The 18,111-nt window shown below is 39.8% G+C and overlaps 1 protein-coding gene across 1 annotated transcript in view; it reads left to right on the top strand.

Annotated features, from left to right (window-relative positions):
• Window positions 1–599: 599 nt before the first annotated feature.
• lpl (lipoprotein lipase) overlaps window positions 600–18,111 on the top strand; it is a 35,597-nt gene continuing 18,085 nt past the window's right edge. The window contains exons 1-2 of the mRNA XM_062971523.1: window positions 600–824; window positions 17,695–17,870. Coding sequence (XP_062827593.1) covers window positions 731–824; window positions 17,695–17,870 — 270 coding nt within the window. The 5' untranslated portion in view covers window positions 600–730. The remainder of the gene's footprint in view (window positions 825–17,694; window positions 17,871–18,111) is intronic.

An 18,111-nucleotide genomic window follows, 5' to 3' on the forward strand; every position in this document is an offset into this window, starting at 1 on the left:
ATAAAACTAGGCAAGGAAGGTAAATATATATCTGAACAAAGGATGCCCCACAGGCAAGAGACAAACCTTTCCAATGCTAATTAGGGCGATTAACTGAAACATTAAGACCGGCTTCCAACTGACAAAGGACTCTTGTCACACCCTGGACTCTCCACAGATATATATTTTTTTCCTTCCTTGCCTAGTTTATCCATGCCTCACAAGCTCTGAGGATGCCTGCCATAGATGTGGGCGAAACGTCAGGAGAGAATACTTCTGGAACATGGCCACACAGCCCGAAAGACATACAACATCCCATATGTTCTGCTTTGAACTGGAATATATAACGATGTGGACTCAGATAACCCAATTGAAAGCAGCTATTGTGGGATTGTCTGGGTTATATGGCTGTGTGGAAAGGCCCCAAGTTATCACATGCTGCTGTTTTCTGATGGGGGAGGGAGTAAAACCCCAGAGGCGTGACGTTGCAGGAAGGAGCCAATAGTCGGCGTTTTAGGGGCCCACGCCCTCCCAACACCCCTCTGCCCCGCCTGTCCGGCCTTGGCGGCAGCCAATAGCTGCTCGCCCTCATTTGCATAAGGACACAACTTAAGGGCGGGGAGACGCCAGCGGGAGCGCTTTGCTGCTGTGTCTGTTGCGCTTTTCTCCAAAACTTTGGGGAAACTTTCTCTGTGTGTGTGTTTGCGTGTCTTTCTCTTCCGCGCTTCAGCCACCTTGCACTCGGTCAGGAATGGGGAAAAGAGGGGCGCTGCTGGCAGCCTTCTGCCTCTGGAGCCACTGCCTGGTCGCTCTCTGTGGGGAGAGCCCCACCGACGCTGCCCCAAGTAAGTCACGCAGGAAGAGTCGGGTTGGAGCTGCCTTCACAAGGAGAGGCGGCCGAGGCTGAGCGAGTGGCTGCTGGAGGAGAAGCCCAGGAGGGAAGGGAAGGGAAGGAGGAGCCGAGGGGATGAATGAAGGGATGGATGGACGCGGAGAAGGGGCGCTGCCTTCGGTTCAGAGCAAACGGAGCGCGCGCTTCTTGGTGCGACTTGGGATGGGGCTGCCTTGTTAAAGGCACAGTACAGTCAGTCCCTAAGTTAGGAACAAGAGTGGTTCTGTAGGTGTGTTCTGCAATTGGAATTGGAATAAGTCGGAACAATTATATTTTTAAGTGTAACTCCAGCTATATATATATGTGTGTGTGTGTGTGTGTACATAAATTATTATAATAATATATATATACACACACACAAATTATACTTACATATATATAAAGTAAACATATATAAAGTGTATATATACAATTACGTTTATATATAGTAGAGTCTCACTTATCCAACACAAACGGGCCGGCAGAACGTTGGATAAGCGAATATGTTGGATAATAAGGAGGGATTAAAGGAAAGCCTATTAAACATATGTTATACAACAAATTTGACAGAAAAAGTAGTTCAATATGCAGTAATACTATATAGTAATTACTGTATGAATTTAGCACCAAAATATCACAATGTATTGAAAACATTGACTACTAAAAGGCAGACTGTGTTGGATAATCCAGAACGTTGGATAAGTGAATGTTGGATAAGTGAGACTCTACTGTATATATATATATATATATACACACAAATTACATTTACATATATTTATATATATATACAGTAAATATATATAAAGTGTATATATACAATTATGCTTATATATATATATATATAATATAAAGTATATATGTAATATATCTATGAAGTATACAGTAGAGTCTCACTTATCCAGCACTCGCTTATCCAACATTCTGGATTATCCAACGCATTTTTCTGGTCAATGTTTTCAATACATCGTGATATTTTGGTGCTAAATTCATAAATACAGTAGCTACTACATAGCATTACTGTGTATTGAACTATTTTTTCTGTAAAATGTGTTGTTTAACATGATGCTTTGGTGCTTAATTTGTAAAATCATAACCTAATTTGATGTTTAATAGGTTTTTCCTTAATCTCTCCTTATTATCCAACATATTTGCTTATCCAATGTTCTGCCGGCCCGTTAACGTTGGATAAGCGAGAGACTACTGTATATAAATTACATATAATTTATACATATATTTGTATATATATAAGTATGTGGGTTGAACCACTGAGCTACTGAATTTGCTCCGGGTAGTGGAGTGAGCTCCAGCTATTAGCCCTAGCTTCTGCTAATCTAGCAGTTCAAAAACATGCAAATGCGAGTAGATCATTAGGTACCACTCCAGCGGGAAGGTAATAGCGCTTCATGCAGTCATGCTGGCTCTTTGGCCTAGAAATGGAGATGAGCACGACTGGACTTAATGTCAGGGGAAACCTTTATCTATGTATATAAATTATATATATACACACACACACACACACACACACACATACTTATACTGTATATATAAGTCATTCTGGCCACATGACCTTGGAGGTGTTTATGGACAACATCGGATCTTTGGCTTAGAAATGGAGATGAGCACCAACCCCTGAGTTGGACACGACCAGACTTTATCTATATATATAGACAAATTATATATGGGGCTTAGTAAAGGTAAAGACTTGCAGTTTCTCAAGTCACTCCTGACATGAAAAAAGATTGAATTTCTTTCCTAGGGAAAGATTTTCCACCTCCTATTGCCTCACCCCCATTCTTAACTAGGAGTTGGAGCCTCCGGTGGCCTAGGGGATAAAAGCCTCATGACTTGAAGGTTGGGTTGCTGACCTGAAGGCTGCCAGGTTCGAATCCCACCTGGGGAGAGCGTGGATGAGCTCCCTTTGTCAGCTCCATGCGGGGACATGAGAGAAGCCTCCCACAAGGATGGTAAAAACATCAAAACATCCGGGCGTCCCCTGGGCAACGTCCTTGCAGACGGCCAATTCTCTCACTCCAGAAGCGACTCAAGTTGCTCCTGACACAAAAAACTCTAATTCTATGGAGCCCTAAGAATCACCTTTTGTTGAGGCACCATCTCTCTTGGGCTGGGAAGGCAAAGGAATACACCAATTTTGAGACTACAACTCTCATGCTTCCCCAGCACTGGGTGTAAGTGGGGTCAAGTTACATTCATTCTGCAGGATGGATGCACCTCCTGCAGGGTGGATGCACTGTTCTGTGTCCCTCACCCATGGGAAGAAGGGTTAATGTCAAGATGTGAAGAATTCACTGGGACAATCCCATACTGGTGATTCTTCTCTTCCCTGGAGGTGGCAGGCAGGGCTGCTGTAAAATCAAAGTGAAGGAAAGCAGAATCGTATATGCTCCATATATGTGAATCCCAGAGTTGGAAGAGGCCATCTAGTCCAACCCTCAACCATCCTCTGCTTCAAAACCTCCAGAGACTGAACCTCCACCCCACTCCTCACTAATGTATATAAGTTAGGTCCTGTTTTGGGAACTTAAGGTTTTCAGTCTATCGCTTGTTGAATCTCAGGGTTTACCTGTACTGTGGAATGAATGCAGTTCAACTCACTGTAAGGTGCACGGGTTTCCAGTGTCTATGCACACCTAGGTAGACCTCAGAGGAAGAAGAGATGAAACTGCAAAGTGGAGCACTCCTCAAAGGTGAAGGTCTAGGGCTGAGTTTGGGGGTGGAGAGATACAGGAAACCCAAATTGTATTATTATTTAGCTTCTAGAACACTTTGGCCCTCCAGGTATTTTGGAGATTCCAGCCAGCTCACTGGTTGTTAAAAATTATAGGAGTTGAAGTCCAAAACATCTGGAGGGCCAAAGTTTGCCCATGCATGTTCTATAGGGAGGGCTCTTTCTGGAAAGCCTATTAATAATTTTATTTGGGCTTTGTACTGTGTATGTTTTTTCCCATCTCTATAGATTTCATCAACTATACATCCCAGACTCTAATACAGACATTTTACATTCCTATCAATCCATGTTTTTTTTCCCCACCAGGGCAAAAAAACAGAAGTAAAGAAATGTTGACCTGTGTTGGGACTGAAATAGGAGGCAAAGAATAAAGTAGCTTGCTGAGGTCACAGCTAATTGCTCATTTCTTTAATAGGGACTTACTTCTGAGTAAACATCTATAAGGTTTAAACTTTGTGCTGACTCAGGGTGCACCTACACTGTGTAAAATGAATTCAGCTTGATTCCGCTCTTACTGTTCTGGCTTTTAATTGGACTCTTGGGTGTTGTAGTTTGGTGAAGTACCAGAACTCTGGCAGAGAAGGCAAAAGTTGTTGTGACATAGAACTCCGATTTTTTTTTTCTATGTCAGGAGTGACTTGAAAAAACTTCAAGTCACTTCTGGTGTGAGAGAATTGGCTGTCTGCAAAGACGTTGCCCAGGGGATACTTGGATGTTTGATCATCCTGTGGGAGGCTTCTCTCATGTCCCAGCACTTTGATGATTTCCTAGCACTGAGAAGTTTAAGTTGTATCCGAATACATTACTTCTACATCATAGATGCACTTACAGAGAGTTGTGTAATGTGAGAAGGAGTGAGTCGTAGGAGGTATTAGAGAGCTGATGAGGAACCTGGGCGCTCAGGACAAATTGTTCCTTTTCCCAGGTCCCTTTCTCTTTTAGCCCCTTTGTTCCAGGATGGGTTGGGCTGGTCTTCCTCTTTCTCAAAAGGCTGTTCCTCCTCCTCCTTGGAAGGAGTGTGCTGCTGGGCAGGGAAGGGGCCCACCGGCATCCTCGTCTCTTGTGCTTGGTGACTGCTAGTAACTCTTTCACCATCGAGGCCAGGAATGCCAGGAACGTGGGCCAAGGTCACCCTGGTTCAGGGGCGGCTGGGAGCCCGGAAAAGCCTCCTTGGACTCAGACTCCTTGGGCAGGGAATGGTGAAAGAGATGCAGGAAGGAGACACCAAACAAAAGGTTAGAGTGTATTTACATTGTAGAATGAATGCAGTTTAACACCACTTTAACTGCTATGAGTCAATGCTATGGGGGCAAGTGGTTTGTGAATTTACAAAAACCGCCAGTCTTCACTGCCAAAGAGTGCTTGCTGGTGTCTCACCAATTGCCACAGGGAGCCTCCGGTGGCCAAGGGGATAAAAGACTTGAAGATTGGGTTGCTGACCTGAAAGCTTCCAGGTTCGAATCCCACCCGGGGAGAGCACGGATGAGCTCCCTCTATCAGCTCCAGCTCCATGCGGGGACATGAGAGAAGCCTCCCACAAGGATGGTAAAACATCAAAAACATCCGGGCATCCCCTGGGCAACATCCTTGCAGAAGGCCAATTCTCTCACTCCAGAAGCAACTCCGGTTGCTCCTGACACGAAAAAACAAACAAAAAACCAATTGCCACACCCCACAATTCCATAGCATTGGCCAGGACAGTTAAAGTGGTGTCTATCTGCATTCATTCTACAGGCAGTACAGGCGTTACAAACACCTGACTTACAGGTTACTCAAAGTTAAGAATGGAGATTACAAGTGAGAGAAATCTACCCCTTGGAATGGAAATTCACTCCTGGAAGAGTTATTACCATGGGGAAAAGGTGTCTCCACTGAACCTTTCTCACCAATCCTTGCTTCCACAACAAGCCAAATATTTCAAAATCCAATTATCACAGGGCTGGAAAGTGAGGTAAAATCTTATGAATAGGGACACAGACAGGAAAAAAAAATCACAGGGGTGTTAACCCTTCCTTATGCCACCCAAAGCTATCTATATGATGTTACATCTTAAAATGTGCCTCTTCTGCCTTACATACAAATTCAGCTTAAGGACAAAACTACACAACCTATCTTGTTCATAACTTGGGGACTTCCTGTACAGTGTAGATGCAGCCTAGGAAAAACCAGAAGAAACTTAGGGTGCATCTTCTACACTGTAGAATGAATGCAGTCTGACACCACTTTAACTGCTCTGGTTCAATAGTACATAGTGAGAAAGGTGGGGTATAAATGAGGCTAATAAATTGTGATCTTTGTTTTCAGTCTGTTCAGAACGCATTGTTTAAAAGAATCAATACAGGCATGGGCAAACTTTGGCCCTCCAGGTGTTTTGGATTTCAACTCCTAGAAATCCCAATTTTCTGGCAGTTACAAATTGTGAGAGTTAAAGTCGAAAATACCTGGAGAGCTGAAGTTTTCCCATGCCTGAATTAATAAAAAGCATCAGAGGGCACAAAATAGAACAAGTGACTAGAGCAATGTGTGGCCATATAAATTTGGTTGGATTGCAACTCTGCATATTTTACATTGGCTATGCTAGCTACAGCTACAGTGTCTTGCTGTGCAATGACTTTTTTTTGACTGAACCCATGATTGTTTCATTTTATCTCTGTGTAATAAGATGAATGGGTTGAAACACTGTGAGAAGACTGGTGTAAAAATACGGACAGTTGAGTAGCTTACTTTTCCTTGAGAATTCATATAGTGTAAGTGTCCAGATCATTTGATTCTTGTGTTCCTCTCATCAACTCATATGCTGTTCACTTGTTGCAGTTTTTGAAACTTTCCACAACAATGCCAGGATAATTATTTCATGTGCAAACTGATTGGGGCTGTGTTGGAAAAGTATTTCAGTGATGTTTCTGGTAATAGACTAATTCTGCTTCCCCAGCCAATGTAAATCCACCTGTTCTTGGCACCAAAATCACCCTTCTGTGAGTCCTCTTATTTATTTACTCTGCATTGACAAGACTGCCCAGGTTTTGTCTAGGAAGCCTCGTGACTTTAGTGAACTCAGTTTTTGGACAGGCATTTTGGTTTTTCTGCAGATACTCTTAGTGAAGCTTTCTTGGGAAGCACAGCAGCATTTTAGCACAGTAAATTTTTAAATACTGGGTTGAATTGACTGTTTTTGCCATCCATACTTCCAGGAATCCAGAAAAGTCTGTCATCTACAACAGGCTTTTAGGTATTTGTGTGTGTCAGGAGGAGGAGTCTGTTAAGCGTGGAGATGTCTGGCCCCAACACAATAAGGATGGAGAGGATTCTTACACTTTTCTTGTGTATAAGGGTGACAGATAATACAAAATTAGCATTCAAAAGAACTTGGGCAAGTATCAAGGAATAAAACTTCACCACTGGTAGGTTACAATTTGGTGTATGGTCAAAACTTAGATTCAGGCCAAGAACAAAGCCTGGAAAAGTAACTTTTTTGGACTATATCTGGCCAGGATGGATCCACCCATTAGTTGGGAGTCCACTCCACTGAAGGCTGCTGGATTTACAGTAGAGTCTCAATTATCCAAGACTCGCTTATCCAAGGTTTTGCATTTTCCAATGCATTTTTGTAGTCAATCTTTTCAATATATCGTGATATTTTGGTGCTAAATTCATAAATACAGTAATTACAACATAACATTACTGCATAGTGAACTACCTTTTCAGTCAAATTTGTTGTATAACATGATGTTTTGGTGCTTAATTTGTAAAATCTTAACCTAATTTGATGTTTAATAGGCTTTTCCTTAATCCCTCCGTATTATCCAAGATATTTTCTTATCCAAGGTTCTGCCAGCCTGTTTAGCTTGAATAAGTGCGACTCTACTGTACTTCTAGGAATCCCCGTATAGAACTCTCTTGTAACCCAGAGAATTGTAGTATTGTAGCATGCAACAAAAGACTAACCCCAGTTATTTGGGTTGGGGAGTTTAGTGTACATATGATGGCTAGCTGAAATATCAGAAACACAGGTGTTCTTAGGCTTAGAAATATCCCCTCCCCAGTATGCGTTCTGGAGAAATAAGGACTAATCTAAAACATTCTGTAGTTTGAGATGAAGGAGAGCATTATGCCCTATCCTGCAGACGTGGATTGAGACTACAAGAGGGGTGGGATTGTGAGTTTTAAAGGGTATTTTAAGTGTATTTATTATATTTTAATCTGGGTTTTTTTTACAATCACTCACACTTTATTATCTATTTTTTAAAATTTAGTATTGGGTATTGGGGATGTGTGATCTATTAAAAATGGTTCAAAAGGCATCACAAAACTTGGGGGGAGGCTGGCATATAGTTTGTGAAAAATTTGATACTGTAACAATAGTAATTAAATGTCATTACTATTTTGTTATAGTAATTGCACATAATTACTGTAATTGGGGAAACTTCAGGGGCTATTTTCTCCCTCACTTGTAAAGCTATTGGAGTGAGACTTGCTACAATGGAAGAACACATTTACCACTGTTAGCCCACCAAATTTGAGAACATTTCACTTATCCATGAATATTTGGGAAATTTTTAAAGTTTTTATAAGCAATTTTTAAAGAAACTACAAGAGCTATCTACTTGAATTTTATATACAATGTACAAGATAACCAGGGCATCAATCCCTAGAAGTTTCAGAAAGATTCACACATCTACAGGTTTTTGGGGATTTTAAAAAGTTTAGACAAAAAAGCGACAACAGCAATTGCCTTGAATGTCTGTCTGTCTTTATGACACACAACCGCATAACTTCAACTTAGTACAGATTTATACTACTACTTACTTTAGCCCTCTTTGCAGATTCAATAATTTTATTTTTTATTGTTATTAGACTGACTCTAAATGGCTGGTGCCTTTGGGGCTTTCAAATGCTGAGCACTGCATTCTGGAAAATGTAGTTTAGAGCAGGGCCTTTTGAATTCCCTGCCATAGGGAGCCTCGCCTTCCCATAATACATTTCTAAGAATGCTGTTTTCTCAGTCTCCCTCCTATTAACTTTGCTAGTCATGCCAACAGTGCCTTTGCTTATGGCGATCAGGACAAAGAAAAAGAATTATTTTTTAAAACACTTCATGTTCTCTTGGTTTACCAAAGTTGCTTATACTGAATATTAAACGGATCTTGGGAGGCATCAGAATGTTACAGAATCTTAACGAAAATTATTGGCGAGTGTTTCGATTCTTAAATCCCCCTACCTTTCCTGCATGTTTCTAATATCGATTTGTATGCACGAATCTAACAAATTTGATACAAAATATGAATTAAAAATGAAATTATGCACACCCCTAGTGGTCCCAGGTTCAAATCCCGGGAGCGGAATGAGCTCCCGTTCGAAAACATGCAAATGTGAGTAGATCAATAGGTACCATTCTGGCGGGAAGGTAATGGCGCTCCATGCAGTCATGCCGGCCATATGATCTTGGAGGTGTCTACGGACAATGCCGGCTCTTCGGCTTAGAAATGGAGATGAGCACCAACCCCCAGAGTTGGTCACGACTGGACTTAATGTCAAGGGAAAACCTTTATCTACCTACTAGTGGGTATAAATAAAGTAAATAATAAATACATAAATCATACAAGCAAATAGCTTTTGAGATACATGGTCACCCTTTGAATGCCTATTTATATACAGGCTTAGCAGGCATATCCCAATCTAAGGAGGGCCTTTCTAGGTTCTTTATACTTCACAATTTTAGATTACTATACTGAGGTGGGTAGGTGAAACAGCATCCAAAATATGAGCTAAGCTATAAGATTGCTATATGTTGCTGAAATGCGAAAAATGAAAAGAATGGCAGTGAGAATTCTTCCATTAAGCATTCAAAGGTAAATGTTTTCATAATCCTCACTAGCAAATATATCACTTGCAAGGAAGTTAAGCAGCCATTCCTTAAGGATTAAGTTTGGTTCTAGTTCAGCTTTACATAATAGCTTGGCGGGCTTTTGTTCCTAATCAGCAGAGCTGTGTGTGTGAACAGTACTTTTCCTAGCCAGTGTTGATAGTAAAATTGGATTCCCAGAGATCTTTTTTCTTATGGGAGTTTTAAAAAACCCTTGTTCTTGTGCATTCAATAATCAAATTAATGTTAGACAGCAGGAGGTTAGCAGTATGACATACATAAGATATATATTAACTCTTCTGTTAAAATATAGCATATAATTTTCTGTTTCATTTGAAACAGTTGCTTAAACTGATTTTCACTATGGATTGTAGGGCGATATAAGAACGTAGTATCATTGATGTATGATTTCAGGTTTTTAATCAACTTAAACGTCATTCTCTGCTGTATAGAAAACACTATACAGTACTTGGTGATATCAACAGCAAAATTTGAACTTGAGATCATTTTCTTTTTTGGACATTTTAAAAATTTTCTCCAGGGAAGGTAACATCATTGTTAAACCCCAAGCTTTCGGTGCTTTCCCTTTTTTCCCCTACTGCTTTGCATTCTGCCAAATATTTTTTCTTCTGGTATCATTTCTGCAACAGATTGGAATGGGAAACACCCAGTAGCTATTTCAACTTGACTGAAGATCAAATGCATCCCAATTCCACATGCTATCTATCATACCAGTCTGCTTAAGCTCTTGGCTTTATGATAGGGTAGTAAAGAAAGGCTTGTTTTGAGATATCTCAGTATACCAGCACTGCTGCAACAGCTGTTCTTCTGTTAACATGATCTCAATGGCTATACTGTAGACTCCATGAGACTTCAAACAGGCTAAGATACCTGACTTCATTCAGCAGTGGCTGGTGTAACATAGTGGTGGATAGAGTGAGAATTCCCACCTTTTTTTGAACTACAGCTACTGGTTGCTGAGAGACTTGGAAAATATAGTTCAAAAATATTCCATGTTAGGTCTCACATTGTCCATACTAGGTAGCTTTAAAGTTCATGTTGTCTTATATCTGCAGTATAATTGAAAGGGTGACAATATGAGATTACTGAAAATGATCTTTGAGACAATTGTTTTTTGAATTATATTTTTAAAACATCTTAAAGGGAATAAAATTTATATGGAACACCTTCAGTGTCTAAAGTATTTTATATTTTCAAAGCAATTCTCACAATAGTTATGTGCTCAGAGTTTAATTCAATTTTATTTATTTACAGTATTTATATTCCGCCCTTCTCACCCCGAAGGGGACTCAGGGCGGATCACATTGTACACATATAAGGCAAACATTCAATGCCATGTAAACATAGAACAGAGACAGAGACAGAGGCAATTTAAACCTTCTCCAGCTTCCAGCTTCCTGAGGGTATGCTTGATTCCGGCCACAGGGGGAGCAGCTGCTTCATCATCCACTGCGACGGCAACTTCCTTATTCCAACGGCGGCTGGATGATTTTTATGGTGTCGTAAATTAGCCTCCCCACATATAAGTGGTACCTACATTTCCTACTTGATAGAGACAACTATCTTTCGGGTTGCTTTGGTCAACAACGAGCAGGGGCTATTTTTTATTTTAATTGTGGGGTGCTCACCCCGAAACGGGCTGGCCTCAAACTCATGACCTCTTTGTCAGAGTGATTTATTGCAGCTGGCTGCTAACCAGCCTGCGCCACAGCCCGGCCCCATTTAATGGAATTCATCACAACTAAAAGTTAATGTAGGAGTTTAACTTTTACAGGATTGTAGCTCTAATATATGCAGAACATTTTGAACATATGGGGAAGCCGTGTGCATATTGCTTAAGTACAGTAATACTGACCTGCCAGATATAATTATTGTTCAGTTGTAGGCAGTAATACCTTACTGTCCTGTGTTCAGAATCATATATGTAGATCTAGACAGTTTATATTTGTAAAGAATTACTTCTTATAGATTTTATAGACATTTTAATAAGTCATACACTTATGTATAGGTCAGTTATAGGTTAGTGTGCATGCTTCATATTCTTACCTTGCAGTCCGAAATTCAGTTGTTGTTGTAGTAGTAACAACACTTTATTTATATTCAGCCCTTCTCCTCAAGGGCTTTAGATTACAGCATATAATAGGACCATATGGACCTTAACACTGAAAAGCTCTTTACATATATGGTAACAGCGGCTAGGATATGTCTAGCAAAACTATGGAAAACGAAAGAAACTCCCTCAGTGGAGAAATGGACTGTAAGACTAATCGACATTAAAAATATGGACTTACTAACGCAAAAAGTGTCACAAAACGCGTCAACAAGACAATGGACAGACTGGGACAAACTGAGACAATACTTGAAAAAGGACAAAATTGAACTTTTATAACTATGTTTATTGAAACCACAGGCTAAATGTGATATATGGATGTTGTGCTGGAGAGAAAGGGGAGAAGAGATGATGCGACGCAGACGATCTTGGAAGTGAATAAATCCCCCCCCCCCATTTCCTTCTTTTTTCTTTTTTTTTTCTCTCTCTTTTTCTTTCTTCTCCCTATGTTTTTATAATACACTTGATTACTGTACTGTTTCGTTAAAACTATAAATAAAATATATAAAAAGATTACAGCATATAATAGGACACAAGCACACATTCAATGTCTTGTTACAATGAAATACAATGTAACAAAAATACACAGAGGCAAAGGCTTCTCCTTTCATCTCTGGCTCTGGAGGCAGTGCTAATTTCCGGCTCTGGTGGAGGTGCTCTTCTCCATTCGAAGTCAAGGAGTCTATGTTGTCCATAGACACCTCCTGGTCATGTGGCTGGCACGATTGCATGGAGCATCTTTTTTACTTTTCCCACCTATTGATCTACTCACATTTGCATGTTTTCAAAATGCTAGGTTGGCAGGAGCTAGGGATAACAGCTCACCCTGACCTGTGGCTTCGAACTGCCAACCTTCAGGTCAGCAGTACAAGGATTTAACCCATTGCGCCACCACAAGATACTTTGCTAGGCACACACTGGTAGCATCTATACCATATTCATCAAGTAATTCAACACACTGGAGATATATAGTAGCTAATTATTGGGAAAAAGGATATACAGTAGAGTCTCACTTATCCAACACTTGCTTATCCAACGTTCTGGATTTTTTGTAGTCAATGTTTTCAATACATCATGATATTTTGGTGCTAAATTAGTAAATACAGTAATTACTACATAGCATTACTGCGTATTGAACTACTTTTTCTGTCAAATTTGTTGTATAACATGATGTTTTGGTGCTTAATTTGTAAAATCATAACCTAATTTGATGTTTTATAGGCTTTTCCTTAATCCCTCCTTATTATCCAACATATTCACTTATCCAACATTCTGCCGGCCTGTTTATGTTGGATAAGTGAGACTCTACTGTAAGTCTAAAGCTGGCATAGTGTTCTTATTTGATTTCCTCTTTGGAATAGGGGCATTCCTGACCAGAAATCTATTACAAGTTTCCTGTATAATTGAAAGCTTTTTTATTTTCTATATAGTTTTATAGCTGTGTACTTGAAAGCTGTTTTTATTCTATTCAGAGTTCGGTTAATTTATCACTGGGTGGCTAGCCAAATGTATATACTTAGGTCCTGTTCAGCAAGAAAGGTTTTCCTTTCCTTGGTGGGTAAATTAGGTATTTAATGTAGTATAGCAGTTCTACAGTAGTTCTAAACAAGTGCTAAAAATGGCTATATAACTTATTTATTGCATTTACATTTTTTCTGCAAGAAATATTCATGGAGACTTCCAAAAGTAAGGTTGAAAATGCAGCCATAAAAATAATCACATAAGTCTGTGCCAGCCACCTTTTTTTTAAAAAAAAGGCAATCAATGTTCAATAGTACTAAACTGGGAATGTATGGCTAAACAAAAATGCTTTCCCTAGAAACAGAAGATATATAGTAAAGGAATAAATGCATGGGACTTTCCTAAAGTGAGTGGTGAGGTGTTAGTGTTATAAAAATGCAGATTAAACAAATGGAACATTTAATTCTAAGATTTATTTAAGAATTAATCAATGAAGTAAATGGTATGTGTGAACTTAGACAGCTAAAATATTTTCGTTTGAGGTAGGAAGGCCTAAGAATCATAGGTGCCAATGTGTTGTTGAAGGCTTTCATGGCTGGAATCACTGGATTGCTGTTTTCTGGGCTGTATGGCCATATTTCAGAAGCATTCTTTACTGACGTTTCACCCACATCTATGGCAGGCATCCTCAGAGGTTGTGAGGTCTGCTGGAAACTAGGCAAGTGGGGTTTATATATCTATAGAAGGTCCAGGGTGGGAGAAAGAACTCTTGTCTGTTTGAGGCAAGTGTGAATGTTGCATTTGGCCAGGTTTTCAATGCTAATCAATTCTAATTCAATGCTAATCAATTGCAACATTCACACTTGCCTCAAACAGACAGATCTAACAACCTCTGAAGATGCCTGCCATAGATGTGAGTGAAATATCTAGAGAGAATGCTTCTGGAACATGGCCATACAGCCCAGAAAACTCACAGCAACCCATAGGTGCCAATGTTTATAATCATTTCTATGAAAATAAAATGAGTGCAATAGCTTTCCTTATTTTCATCGCAACATACATACATTTTACTTCTTGTGGTACCATCCTAAAGAAGTCAGATATGCAAAGTTTCACTTTTAACCGGGAAGTGTTTTGATATGACCAATTGGCTAATCAATAAAACATACTACCTCTAACACGGGCATTTTCTGGACTTAATTTCCAGATATAACCATACTTCATTTTTCAATAGGCACACTCTCCTTAAAATGGTTGGTACATCTTTAGCAAAAGTGTAATGCTTTAAATGTGTGGATACCCTGGACTGATTTGTCAACCTGATTCATATCTGACGTATTTGGGAAAAATCAGAATTTGCAAATCGATTGTTGTAATACATAGTGAAGATAAAGGTTTCCTCTTGACATTAAGTCTAGTCGAGTCCGACTCTGGGGAGTGGTGCTCATTTTCATGTCTAAGCCAAAGAGCCGGCGTTGTCCATAAGCATCTCCTAGCTCATGTGGCTAGCATGACTGCATAGAGCGTCATTACCTTCCCACCGGAGTGATATCCATTGATCTCGTATTTGTATGTTTTGGAACTTCTAGTTTGGCAGAAGCTGGTGCTAACAGTTGGAGCTCACCCTGCTCCCCAGATTCAAACTGCCGACCTTCCGGTCAGCAAGTTCTACAGCTTAGCAATTTAACCCGATGCACCACTGCAGCCCCTTGTTGTAATACATACTTATGTCAAACTTGAGTACATTTAATAGAAAGATGGTATACAAGATAATATGTGTGTTATTCTGTTTTTTCTTTGATTATAATTCTCAGACTTGCTCTAACTGAAAACCCTATCTCTTATTGTATGCAAGTTCTGGACTTTTGTTGATTTTCTGTGCTCTTTGTGTGTAGCTCATTTATTCTGAGAACATTGCGTGCACTGTTGGGTAAACAATGCAGCTATATTGATCTTTTCAGTGTTGTGAAAAAGTGGATAAATATTTGGTAGATGGAAGTAGACCAAGTCATTGCAGAAATACTCTCAGGACTCACAAGCACAGAATTAAGATCTTTTCTGTTCAGCAAAGAACTGAGGCTGAAATTAAATGATACAGTATATTTTGTTGTCAAGAGCTCTTATGTGGATGTGCAGTAAGTTGGCGGGTCTGAAATATTTCAGCCCATTTCGTACACCTAATGCTATGATGGACACTTCATTGGTCTTCATTTTGAGGGTGGGCTTCTAATTTCTATCTCACCCTTCTTTCAGTTTGAAGTGAAGTATCTTATAGGCCTTGCTTAAAAGAAAATAAAGTTAAAAGAATATCAAGTACAAAAAAGTTAAAAAGACAAAAGCTATTTTAAACTATTTTTAAAGAATTTAGTACATGATAACAAGAGACAACACACTACCTTAATAGGCTCTGCAATGTCCAGTTAACCACCAAAGGTGTGTCTAAAGACAAAATGCTTTTTGTGATTTTCAGAAAGAGAGCAAAAAGGACCTTTACCATGTCTTCATCAAACATGTCAGTAGAAGGGGGATTCCTATGTGTACTGCAAAGCCCTAGCATGTTTTCATGTAAAGACATAGTTTGAATCCAGTACTTTTTAGGTCTTACTGAGCATTTTCAATTGTACCTAGAAACAGATTGATAGTTAGTAAAGCTGTTACAAAAATAGCTACATGTTCACCAGCCTTGCTTGGCATCTGGCAGCAGCATTTGAACCCACTCAAGTTTCCAGAGGGAGCCCTATGTAGTGTGTGTTACGGTAATCATAACAGGATATTATCAAGACAGGTGAGCCCCTGGTGGTGCAGTAGGTTAAACCCTTGTGCCAGCAGGACTGCTGACAAACAGGTCGGTGGTTGGAATCTGGAGAGAGTGGGATGAGCACCCTCTGTCAGCTCCAGCTCCCCATGCAGGGACATGAGAAAAGCCTCCTGCAGGATGATAAAACATCAAACATTTGGGCCAACCCTGGGCAACATCCTTGCAGACAGCCAATTCTCTCATGCCAGAAGCGATTTGCAATTTCTCAAGTCACTCCGACATGAAAAAAAAATCAAGACATGTTTGTGTAGCTGGATTTGACATTTCCAGGAATAGGTCTGGTGGGCCTACAAGATTTAAGTATTGCAAATGCATTCCTGTTTGCCTTTGAAATTGGGGCCTCCAGGGTCAAGGCTGATACCAAGCTACAAACACGAGACTTCAGGGGAGTTTTCCCTCATCCAGGATAGAATTAATCCCTTTTTCCTGATCTGCTTTTTGACTCATGCGGATCATATCAGTGTTATCTGGACTAAGCTTCAATTTGTTCACTTTCTTGCAGTCCATCACAGACACCACATACTTGTTTAGTACTGAAACAGCTTCATTTTAATTGGGTGGAGAGATAAGAGTTAGGTGTTATACTGTATAGCAGTGGTCTAATTGACAGAAATTGGTGTGTGGAAAATATGCATGAGCAAAACTAGTCCTTTTTGACTGTCACTTATGATCAGTGCTTTCAAAAAAGTATATCTAACAAGTACATGAAGGTGTATTTTACCCAACCAAACTGTTGATTCTCTCTAGTCTAGTACTGTCTACTTCAATTGACAGACATTCCCAAGATGTGGTTGGGCAAACATCTTTTGTCAACGTTGTTTCCAGAGATCACTTTAAATCAGATTGTGACTACAGCCTGCACAATGACTGAAAATGATGTCATGCCATTTCCAGTTTTGTTTTTCACCCCAAAACTAAGCTTTGCACTGTAGGTGCAATGCAGGGAGGAGATAAACACTAGTGTATTCTGCTGGTGATTTTTTTAATTGGGAGCTGTAAAACAGAGACAGAAGAATACATACATGCCAGCTAAACAGTATAATTTCTCCAGTAGTGTAGGGCATAGACATCCTGTGATAATGTGGCATGTCTCATTAAGAGCCACATCCACTGTTTTAACATGATGAGATGTATTCCACACTGGGCATGTGTATTCAGCAGCAGAGTAGTTAAGCGCAAGGGCAGATGTCTTCACTGTCTGGTTGTGATCCCCAGTTTATGATAACACTGCTTTCTATTGTGGATCTCCATTGGAAAACAGATTGCTTACAGTTTTGTACAAGAGCAAGATGGAAGGAGCTTTTGGTTCAACTAAAATATATAGCGAAGGCAGACTTACAAATAGACATGCTTCTGTACCAGAGAAGCATTTGTAACCTAGAAAAGAACTAGTCACACAAGACTAAAGTGTGTAAATTATAAGTGGGAATCTCACTGGTGTGGATCAACTTCCAAGGATAAATCAAGGCAAAAGGAAATGATACATAATGTACTATATGTTTACAGTGTGTACTGTATATATTTAGAATATTTTTATGCTGTGTCGCTACCCCCAAATGGCTTATGCATTTAGCTCCTTTATACTTGCACATCAGGAAGCACTTATTGTGTGGTCTACATGTCCGCTTAGTTGCCACCTTAGTAATGTGTGCTGAAGAAGAGATAGTTGCGAATATGGCAGGGAGAAATGACCTGAATGACATTGAAAGAAGTCCTGAAACAGAACTAGGGCTAAGTATTCTGTGCTTACAGTCAAGAATGGCAACATGATTTTCTGGTGCATCTTGTTTTTAAATTATTTCTTCTGCTTCTGCTTTCATTCCAGGAGACATTTCAGAAAAAAAGAGAGACTTCAGTGATATTAAGAGCAAATTTTCTCTAAGGACACCCGAGAAGGCTGATGAAGACACCTGCCTCATTGTTCCTGGGCAAGAAACAAGTGTAGCACAATGCAGCTTCAACTATACAAGCAAAACCTTTGTGGTGATACATGGATGGACGGTAAGAGGGCTTGGGCACTTCTCCAATTCTTTTAGTTGGAATTCCCAGACTTGGTCGAATTCAATTAGAGGCCCAGTGGTTAACTTGTTACACAATACTCAAAGGTTATGCTACTTTATTACTGCTTTATAAGGGTTGCTTTATTTCTGACTTTGTTGCCCTTTGTGCGGTGTCTGGTGTTATTAAAAGTCTTTTGGCTCTTGTTTAAAAGTACAATGTGTATTTTTTTCTAGCAACAGTT

Source organism: Anolis carolinensis, chromosome 2 (assembly GCF_035594765.1).
Source record: "Anolis carolinensis isolate JA03-04 chromosome 2, rAnoCar3.1.pri, whole genome shotgun sequence".
Taxonomy (NCBI): domain Eukaryota; kingdom Metazoa; phylum Chordata; class Lepidosauria; order Squamata; family Dactyloidae; genus Anolis; species Anolis carolinensis.